The sequence below is a fragment of the Chrysochloris asiatica genome, unplaced genomic scaffold (genome assembly GCF_000296735.1).
Source record: "Chrysochloris asiatica unplaced genomic scaffold, ChrAsi1.0 scaffold00034, whole genome shotgun sequence".
NCBI lineage: Eukaryota > Metazoa > Chordata > Mammalia > Afrosoricida > Chrysochloridae > Chrysochloris > Chrysochloris asiatica.
Genome location: NW_006408552.1, coordinates 17,702,565 through 17,712,843, shown reverse-complemented (window position 1 = coordinate 17,712,843; position 10,279 = coordinate 17,702,565). Strand labels below are relative to the sequence as shown.

The following is a 10,279-nucleotide window of genomic DNA, read 5'->3' as shown; positions in this document are numbered from 1 at the left end:
CTCTTCTTCCTGAGAAGTTTCAAGATACCACTGTTGGTCATTTTGATGTAACTTAGGATTTAATTTTCGGCCTATTTCCTCTTTTGTCTGCTTGTCCCACTCCACAATCCCTATTCAGGCCTTTTTTCTAGTTGGAAACAGTTCGGGGCCAGCTGTGGCCATTTGGTTTTAATTGGAAACTGTCTATTTAAATTTCGAGGAGATCTGTGTGCATGCGTAGTAGAACCCTCCGAGGGTGGGGCTGGGCCCACTAGCTTAGGCACCCCTATAGTCACCAGAATGGAGGTGCGCAGACAGCAAGGAACCAATGAACAGATACCAAAAGAAAAGAATGTCCACACCTTTATCTCAGTGGTTCTGCCAGGCGTCTGTGGCCGCTCCGATCCTTCCCCCGCGTGGTCTCACCCAAGATGGCGGCTCCTGTAGCAGCTGAGCGTCCCGGACTAGAAAGCAATAGATTTCTTGTTTCTGCCACAAATTCCCCCAGCTGTAAGCCTTCCAACCTTCTAAATATTCCTTTACATGTGGTTCAGAGTTCTGGGACCATCCCCTGAGCCTGCTTGGTCGGGTATTCTGTGTTGTTGTTGGTGGAGCTCTGTACTACATGTCCACCCCATCCGCCATCTTGTTTGTTCTTCAAATACCCTTTTCCTTTTTTTATGCAAAGAAATGAGGCTTATTCAGTGAGCCAAATCTCTCTTAGTTGTATTTTCCTTGTCTGTAAAATGGGGCTTCTGGGATGAGAACATTTGTCATTTAAACGTTGTCAACAATGTAATGTTGACGTCTAAGGAAACGTGGCTGTGACACTGATATCACCAGCTTGTGTGATGATCACCTGAGGAAATGTGACATGAAATGTCCTTCAGGGGGCGTCGCTCCATCGGTCACTTACAGACCACCTGTCGAGAGTCTGCAGCTTCTCAGGGCTTCAAATCCCAGAGAGGAGGTGGTGCTGGTGGCCCCTGAACTTGGGTTTTTCATCTCCTGTTTTGCTTTTGTGAAAAGGGGAGTGCTCCCATTGCCCTGGCTTAGGGCTTCTGAGGACGCCTGCCGCTCTTTGCAATTTGCAGGCTCTTTCCCTTGGGTCTTGGGTCTCAGTGGCAGCTCAGGGATAGAATTCCATGTGGATAGCCAGGGTTTGATTCCCAGCCAGTGTACCTTATGTCCCCCACCCATCTGTCCATGGAGCCTTGCATGTTGCTGTGATGCTGAAAATTCAGCTTATGAGAACTTGATGTATGAATCACATGTGCTGGTCAGAAACTGACCGATGAACATACATGGGGTCACCAAGAGGCGGTGCCCACCTGATGGGCAGCAGCTGACAAGATACTGCCCCTGAGGCTGAGGGAGTGGCAGCTGTGGCCTGGACTCCAGCTAAGCCTTCTCTCCCCACTCCCACCCCCAGGTGCCCTGGATATCATCTTCGCCCTGCAAGGGGATTCTAGCCTGTTTGTGGCTTCTGCTGCCAGCCAGCTCCTGGCACAGGTCCTGGCTTTGTCCCTACAAGGTCAAGACACCCCACAGCTCAACATGCTGGATGACGACTGGCCCTTGTGTGCCAGGAGCATTGTGGGCTTCCTTGAGAACTCCCTGCAATCTGGAACCACGCCACAAGTCACGAAGGCACTGAACGTCCTGACCAGCACTTTCGGACGCTGCCACCAACCCTGGACACAAACACTTTGGATGCGGCTAGGCACCCCAGTGGCCTGTCTCTTGGAGAAGGAGCCCGTGCCCGCGGGCCACTCGCTTGCTGACCTCCTCCTTAGCATGGCACGGTCAGTCCTGGGATAAGGTGGTGGAGTGGCCCCGGTGGCGGGGGTACTGGAACCTCTTTCTCCAGGAAGTAAGTCATGGAGAAGTCTCACACCTGGGGCTGTAGGTCATGGAAAGACAAGACCCCACCACTTGACTAGGGGCCAACAAGGCTCTGGGTTGGCAGTTCAGGTCCACCCAGGGGCTCCTCGGAAGAAAGTTCTGGTGATCCTCTCAATGAGCATATTTCTCCTCTGACACACATGGGGGCTCCATGAGTCAGAGTCGACTTAACAGGAACTGGTCTTTCTGGGGTTTCTCTCTGCAGGTCTCCTGTGTTTGGCTCTTCCGACTGTGACCTCTGGGTGACATTGGCCCAGACACTGAATCGTCTAAGCCCCACGCAGGCTGGACCATTGGCTCTGGGGATCCTGAAACTCCACATCTGGTATGGGCTTCATTGGTGTTTGCTTCATTGGCTGCTGGGGTGGGGCCCAGGGGCCAAAGGAGGGGCCCACTAAGGGCGCCTGAGACAAGGTCCTGGTCTGAGGCACTGACAAGGCCTTGCACACTTGCTGTAAACATCAGCAGCCTCTAAACCATTCTCTTGTTGGCTTATGCCATCAAGTTGATTCTGACTGATAGTTTTAGAGAGAAGAAGGGCCAATAGGGACATCTTTACAGATCACTAGGTCTTTCTCCCACTAGGTGGGTGCCAATCATGGTCCTTTAGGTTATCAGCCTAACAACTGTGCCACCAGGGTTCCTTCAACTTCCTTTAGCGGAGAAATAATTTTTCAAAGGAAAGCTGGAAGGAGCTGCCAGACAGGAAGGAGATGAACAGAGATGCATGGCTGAGCTTGGGGATGAGGATCGAGCCAGGCCCTCCAACTGGCCCTAGGGACCTCAGAGCTCATGGATCAAAAATGCAGGGGTGCATGCAGGGATGTGTGGCTAGGAGGGGGCCAGAGCAGAGTAGGTTCGGGAGGGGGGTGAGGGTGGGTGGGGTCAGCAGATCAGGGATGTTGATAGAAGCTTCCTAGTGTCCTTGTGAACCAGTACATGGGTGTGGGCCCAAGGCAAGGGTGAATGTGGTGTCAAGACCCAATCCCCAGAGGGCCAGGCATCGGGGGTCTTGAGAAAGGCCCTAGAAAAACCTCAATCTACCCATGACCAACAAGGGGCAAGACCACTGTACAGGACCTAAGACATCCCTCCCGCACCCTGGTGGCACAGTGAATTGAATGGTGGGTTGCTAGCACTCAAGGTCAGCAGTTCAAACCCACCAGCTGCTCCACGGGAGAAAGATGAAGCTGCCTGCTCCCATAAAGCTCTGCAGTCTTGGGAACCCTACATAGGGTCACCATGAGTGGGAATCGACTAGCTCTGCTGGCAGTGACAGGTGGGGGTGGGGCTGGGGGCAGGAGTGGATCATGTGCCCATGTCCCCAGTCCCCAGGCTCTGAAGACCCAGGCACTTGGAGTCCTCCTTCAGCCACTGGTCTGCATCCTGGAAGCTGCCACCCAACCCCCTGGGTCTTCAGGTGAGCTGTGTGGAGTGGGCAGGTATGGAGCAGGCAGCTCCTGAGGAAGGAGGCGGGTGTAGAGCGTGAGGGTGTGAGTGGATGGGTGTAGAGCTGGCGGGTGCCAGGAAGGATGATGTCATCCGCGAACCCAGCCTGCGATTTCTGCTTCAGTCCCGCTCTGTCTCAGACAGTGAAGATGGCACAGGCAGCCCAGAGACAACCCTGTGGGTGATGTCTTACTGCCCCCACTGGGGGTGGCGCCCCCTGTGAGAGCTAACCTTAGGTCCTGCCCAAGTCTTGGCAGAGGTAGCCCCAGGAAGCTGGGGGCCATATTGGGTCCATAATGCCTGAATTCTCAGTTCTAACTGAGGACTTTAGGAGAAGGGTCAGGTTTGCCTGGAAGTGGGAGCATTCTATTGGATGTAGCAGGTACCTCTGGACCACACAGCCTGGGAGACTCAGGGCTGCTCCTCCTAGAAGTCTCTAGAACAAGTGGATTGCTTCCCAGTGCAAAGGGGCCATCCTTTTCTCTCCTGAAGGAGCCCTGGTGGGTTAAGCATAGGGCTGATAACTAAGAAGTGGGTGGTTTGAACCCACCAGGTGCTCCTTGGGAGAAGGATGTGGCAGTCTGCTCCCATAAAGCATGACAGCATTGGAAACCCTAGGGGGTAGTTCTGCTCTACCTAGGGGGTATTCCTCTAGGGTTGCTGTGAGTCAGAAGTTTCTCAATGCTTGTGGGATGTCTCCCAAGGCTCTGGACACAGGTTCTGACCCATGTAGGCTCCACTTGCCAAGCTGCCCTGGGAGCCTCTGCCCGATCTGGAGCAAGGGGCTGTGGCGGTGGTGGTCAGTAAGCAGGTGGATGCCTGGAGTCAGCCACCCAGGAATTGCTGTTAAAGAAATCTGCTGTGTTGTCCTCCAGGCCTGCTGGACGGGATCGAACGCAGCCCTTCAATATCCGACACCCTCCTGGCCTCCACGTCATCCTGCATCAGCCTGTTGTGCCAGAGCCTGGCCCACCTGGGGGAGCTGCAGCCGCTGTTGGGTGTGGCCCGACCAGGGGTGGGCAGCGTGGACCCCAAAGTCCCTGCAGAGCCTCCTGCTAAGCCCTCTCCCTCCCAGCATCAGCCCTGGCCACAGGCAGCCCTGCTCCAAGCCACGGTAACGGCTCTGCGCTTTGGCAATGGCTCGGCGGTGCCTGTCTCCAATGTGGGGCGCCACCTCTGTGGGGTCCTGGCTGGCTGTGTCCGAGTCCAGCGCGCGGCCCTGGACTTCCTAGGGGTGCTCTCTCAGGGGACAGGTATGTGTGCCGCTTGACATTCCCTTTTCTGGGATGAGCTCCCCTCCTCATCCTGCCACGCATCCTCTGCTCAGAAGGGTGGGATGAGTGGAGGGCTGGGGTCTTCAACCACCTGCATCTGTCCCAGGCCCCCGGGAGCTGGTGACACAAGTATTCGAGGTCCTCCTGCAGTATCTGAGCAGCCCCGGCTCCAGCCCCATGGTAAGAGGGTGAGGGGAGGATGTGATCCTGAGGGAGGGGCTCAGGCCACAGCGAGAATGAGGGCAGCACCTCATTGGGGTCTGTTAGAGTATAGGGGAAGTGCTGGCTATTGTTGTGGTGGTTAGATGCCGTGGAGTCATTTCCGACTCATAGTGACCCTGTATAGGGTTTCCAAGGCTTTAAATCTTCAAGGGAACAGAAAGCTTCATATTTTTCCTGCAGAAGCAGCTGGCAAGCTCCAACAGTGGACCTTGGGGTTCACAGTCCAGTACTTATCATATGGTTTCTCCATCAACACAACCCCAAATGATCTGCAGATTCAGTGTGATCTCAGTAACCTTCTTTGTAGAAATGGGACAACCCAAACCCAAACCCAAACCCAGTGCTTGGGAGTCAATTCTGACTCAGCAATCTTACAGCATAGAGTAGAAATGCTGCCCCCTAGGCTTCTGAGACTATACGTCTTACCTGAAGCCGGCTGGTGGGTTCACACTGCCAACCTTTGGGTTAGCAGCCAAGTGCATCCTTCATTTGCACCACTTGGGGAATGGAGCCTCAAGTAGCTAAAACAGTTTTGAAAAAATAAGAACAAAGTAGGAGGACTCACACGTCCAGATTTCAAAACTCACAATGGGGCTTCAGAGAGCACATGAGAAAAATGAAATGAAAAGATAAGGGAATTTTTCCACAAATTTTTGAAAGCTCCTTCATACCATATCACAAAACTACCATGATCAAAACAGTCTAGTACTGGCATAAGAAGAGACATTAAAAAAATAATAAAAAGAATAGATATTTACACCGCCGTTATAGAACTGAGATCCAGAAATGCATCCATGGCCAGTTGATTTCCAGCAAGGAGCCCAACTCCACAATGGGAAAAGGACCTCAACCTCCTTACAGAGAATTGTTTATAAGGGAAAGGAATGGGGCCAGGGTGGCCCCATGATTAGGGTCCAGGTGATTATAAATGTTTCTTGAAACCCCACAGCTGGTTCAGAGTCTGGGTGGGTTCTGGCTTTAATGGTGCCAGCCAGACAATGGAGGGGCTTGGACAAAAGCATGGAGGATTATTTGCGTGTTTAGAAGAAGATGGCTTGAATAAGTTGTTGCGTCTTGCTGCAGAAATCTCGTTACCACCACAGTTGTGGGATATGAGCAGCTGCTTTTTCTTCCATTCTGCCCCATAGTCTAGGATGCTGCCTCTTCCAGAATCTTCCATCTTGTGAGAATAAAGTCCAGTGTTCACTTCTCCCTATACCCTCTCCCCTATCTTTCACCTCAGGGACAAGGTGAAGGCAAACTGTGGGTGGGCAGTCAGAGCGGGTCCCTCTGCACCCCCTCCAGGTTCTGAAGAAAGCCTTCCAGGCCACTGTCCAGTGGTTCCTGAGTACCTCTAAAGTCAGTAGCTTCTGTGAACCCGACCTCTACACCCAGCCATTCCTCAGAGGTACACCATCTCCCCTGGGGTGGCTGGCAGGTGGGATGGGGGTTGAGGGGAGGCCACCCTGACCTCCCTTGTGTCTGGGATGTCACAGAGCTATTCCCCGTGATGCAAAAACGTCTGTGCAGCCCCTGCTGGGAGGTACGGGACTCGTCCCTTGAGTTCCTGATCCAGCTGACCACACGATGGGGAGGTGAGTGTGCCCCTGTGTCAGAGGGGAAGGCTGTGGGGGTGTGACCCCTTCCCGAGAGGCTCGGCTGACCCACGACTGTTCCACCACAGGGCATCCTGGCTTCCAACAAGCCCTCCTGGCCTCAGATGTGCCCGAGCTAGCCGAACAGCTTCTCCAGGACCCCGAGGGCTATGTCCGTGCGAGCGCAGTGGTCGCTGTGGGACATCTGGCCAGCCGGGGGCTGCATGCCACCCCCAGCAGCCCTGAGCACCCAGGGGCCCAGCAGGTAGGTGTTGAAGGGCGTGAATGCTGCCTGTTGCCCGTGGTGGTGCCCACAGGCCTGACCATTTGGTGAGCGGTGTCTAAGCCTCTGAGTGCAGGCTGACCTCGTTTCGTCATGCTGTTTTCTAACAGTGTGCACTCACTGCCTGTCTCTGCCCTGTGTGGGTCTTTCTTGCAATATTTCAAACTTTTAATCATGCTGTGGATGCTTCATAGACTGCTGTCTAGTGTCAACATCATTTCAGTACGCACAGGAAACCCAAAAATGCATGCAGCTCATTTTGGGGCAGCTCTCTTAAGTGGCGCGGGGTTGGGGAGATGGGGTACTTTGTTTCTTTTGGATTCTTGTCCTCAGCTCGCAGGTGATCTCTATGTGGCACACCGATCCTCTGTACATTTGTACTTCTTCATTCTGTGCCTCATCTGCTCCTTTTCTAGCTCAAATGTAATTGCTTTACAACAGTCCCTACACCAATAAGGCCACATAACGAGGAAGCCCTCTTCCCCAATTGGTTCACAGCCACAGACTAGAGCCAAAAGAACACATTGTCATTGGGTCAATCCCAATTCACGGCGACCCTGTAGCACAGAATTTCCAAAACCAGTTCCTTTTGCACTGGAGTTCTAGATAAACACTGGACTGCTAATTGCAAAGTCAGTGGTTCAAACCTACCAGCTGCTCCTCGGAAACCCTATATGGGATCACTATGAGTCAGAGCTGACTTGACAGTATGTAATAGCAATGACAGCATAGGTGAATGTAGAGTCCTGGTGTGACACTGTAGGCTAAGCATTGGACTGCTAACTGCAGGTCGACAGTTCAAACCCTCCAACCGCTCCTTGGAAACCTTACACAGTAGGAACCGACTCGATAGCACTTAGCAACAACAATTTTTATGCAGGCAGACTGCCGCATCTGTCTATCAGGGAGCTACTGGTGGATTCAAACCACCTACCCTTTGGTTAGCAGAAAAGGACTTAACTGCTGTGCCACCATGTTTCCTTTTCCCAACTCAGCTAGCTAATAGGACAGAGGAGAACTGTCCCATAGCATTTCCAAGGCTAGTATCTTTATGGAAGCTGACAGACTATCACAGCTTTCTCCCATGGAGTGGCTAGTGGGTTTGAACCACCAACCTGTTGGTTAGCAGATAAGTGCTTAACCGCAGAATTACCTGGGCTCTTTGCCACATGAAAATTGCAGAGGCAGATTTCAGTCCCTTACAGCATGGCGTGTTGTATTCATTCTCTGGCCTGCTCTCAGGCGCCCGTCAGCTCTGTATCATTTCACCCATTACATGGATGAGCAGGTTAAAGCTGGAAGAGCAGTTTGCTCAAGGGCACGCATATAGACAGGTCAGTGTTAACCTTCAACCTCAGACCCTGCCAGGCCTCACGGTAGGTCAGTGTGAATTCCTAGCCAGGCCCACTGACACCTCTCCCACATCCCCGTTTTCTAGAAGCGTCTACTCCGGGAGCTCCTACACATGCTATCTGTGGATACAGAGGGCTTTCCCCGGAGGGCCGTGATGCAAGTCTTCACGCAGTGGCTCAGGGATGGCCATGTCGCGATGGCTGAGGACCCGGAGCAGTTTGTGGCCAGTGTGTTCCAGGTGGTGAGCCGGGACCTTGACTGGGAGGTGCGCGTTCAAAGCCTTGAGCTGGCCCATGTGTTCTTGGCCCAGACACTGAGGCCACCCGACTGCCCCTATGCAGTCACCCTGCCGAGGGTCTCTGAGCCTGTCCCCCTGGTTGAGGTGCTGCGGACACTGGGCCGGGCACAGGTCCTGGACTTTGCTCTCCGTGCCTTATTCGACTGTGACCGGCCCGTGGCCCAGAAGTCCTGCGATTTCTTGCTGCTGCTGCAGGCCAGGACTACCCCCGACAGTGGGCTGCAGGGGTCTGGATGTGGCCCTGATGCCACTGATGTGGAGGCTGCCCTGCAGGCGTGGCAGGCAGGTGAGCAGGGCCAGCCGCTGGGTGAGCTGGTGCCTGAAGTTGCAGTGGCCGTCCTGCAGGCCCTGGACCTGGAGGGACTGCGGGCCACACTGGCCGAGAGCAGTGACCGCGTGGAGCAGAGCCCACAGTCCCTGCTACAGGACATGCTGGCCACAGTGGGCACCCTGAGCGAGCCTGAGGCAGACTGCTACTAAGACTTCAGCCCCCGAAGACAGAGCCTGCCCTTCAGCCCAGCCCGGCCACTCAGGGAGGGGAAGTGGGGCTGGTGGAACAGCATGAGGAAGCCCCCCATCCCTAATTCAAAAATGACTTCTTTCTACTGAAATGAATGGTGTTTGGCTGCAATTTGTACTAAGAGAGGCAGGAGGCGGGCAGGCCCCTGACCCAAGGGACCTTCTCCCAGGGCCTCTCTGGAACGCTGTTGATTTGGAGGTGAGTCTGGGGAGGGACCCTGCTATGACATTCAGGAGCACCTGTTGTGATACCTCCACGTGGAGCCCCAGGTAGCCCAGTGCATCTCTCCCATTTCACAGAGCAGAGACCCTCTAGGCAGCCCAGAATGCAGATCCTGTGAACTCAGACCTCTGGCCCCTCCCAGCAACACATGCCCCCATTTCAGTCCCAGCTAACATCAAGCCCCAGTGTGTACATTCTCCAGCATCACTCGTAACTCCTAACAGGGCAGGTGACTCAGTGGTAGACTCCTTGCCTTTTACACAGGAGACCCAGGTTCAATTCCCGGCCAGTGCAGCCTTGGTTTGGGTGCTCCAGAAAGACAAGGTGCCTTGGGGGCAGGCATGTGGAGGGAGGAACTCCACTGAACCGGGGGGCACTGAGGCAGGCAGGATAGCACACCCTGGCTTTAATATCTGTGATCCCCAGTAGTTTATCCAGTTCTGTCCTTTAGTCATTCCACAAACGCTGCTTTGTGTCTAGGGCTCGAGGACAAAAGATCTCAGAGCAGGTGGCTTATAAACCAAACCAAACCCTCTGCCTTCAAGGAAATTCCTGCTCACAGCGAGTTTATAAGATAGTATAACTGCCCTATAGGGTTTTCCAGGCTGTAAATCTTGGCACTCCTTTTTCCTGAAGAGTGGTTGGTGGGTTGAAACTGCTGGTCTATTAGCAGCCAAAGTGCTTTCACGGCTGCACCACTAGAGCTCCAAACTCAAACCCACTGCTGTGAAGCCACTTGTGACTCAGCGACCCTAAGAGAGAGAGGTTTCTGAGACTCAAACTTTACAGAAGCAGACTGCCTCGTCTTTCTCCCTAGGAGTGGCTAGTGGCTTCCAACTGGCCACCCTGTGGTTAGCAGCTGAGCACTTTCACAGAAATTAATTCTCACAGCTCTGGAAGGTGGGAGTCTCAATCATTGGTCTCAAGGGTCTCTATTCTTTCTGAGGGTTTTGGGTAGAACTTCGCATCACTCCCTTCAGATACATCCTCTGGAAAGACAACTCATTCACTAGATAAAGCAGAGGGTCAGGAAAACGAGGGACACACTTCAGGAGTTGGATGGGCACAGTTGTTAAGTGCTGTCGAATCGGTTCCCACCCATAGCAACCCTGAATGGGGTTTCAGAGGAGCGACTGGTGAGCTCAAACTGCTGACCTTGCAATTCAAACTGACTTTGCA

At 53.6% G+C, this 10,279-nt stretch overlaps 1 protein-coding gene across 1 annotated transcript in view; it reads left to right on the top strand.

The window, feature by feature from the left end:
- The window catches only part of BRAT1 (BRCA1-associated ATM activator 1), a 16,462-nt gene extending 7,624 nt beyond the window's left edge, over positions 1–8,838 (top strand). Inside the window, exons 4-13 of the mRNA XM_006859785.1 lie at positions 1,412–1,784; positions 2,090–2,209; positions 3,213–3,296; positions 4,186–4,348; positions 4,415–4,586; positions 4,714–4,787; positions 6,135–6,237; positions 6,326–6,424; positions 6,514–6,689; positions 8,149–8,838. Of these exons, the coding sequence (XP_006859847.1) occupies positions 1,412–1,784; positions 2,090–2,209; positions 3,213–3,296; positions 4,186–4,348; positions 4,415–4,586; positions 4,714–4,787; positions 6,135–6,237; positions 6,326–6,424; positions 6,514–6,689; positions 8,149–8,838 (2,054 nt within the window). The remainder of the gene's footprint in view (positions 1–1,411; positions 1,785–2,089; positions 2,210–3,212; positions 3,297–4,185; positions 4,349–4,414; positions 4,587–4,713; positions 4,788–6,134; positions 6,238–6,325; positions 6,425–6,513; positions 6,690–8,148) is intronic.
- Positions 8,839–10,279: the final 1,441 nt, after the last annotated feature.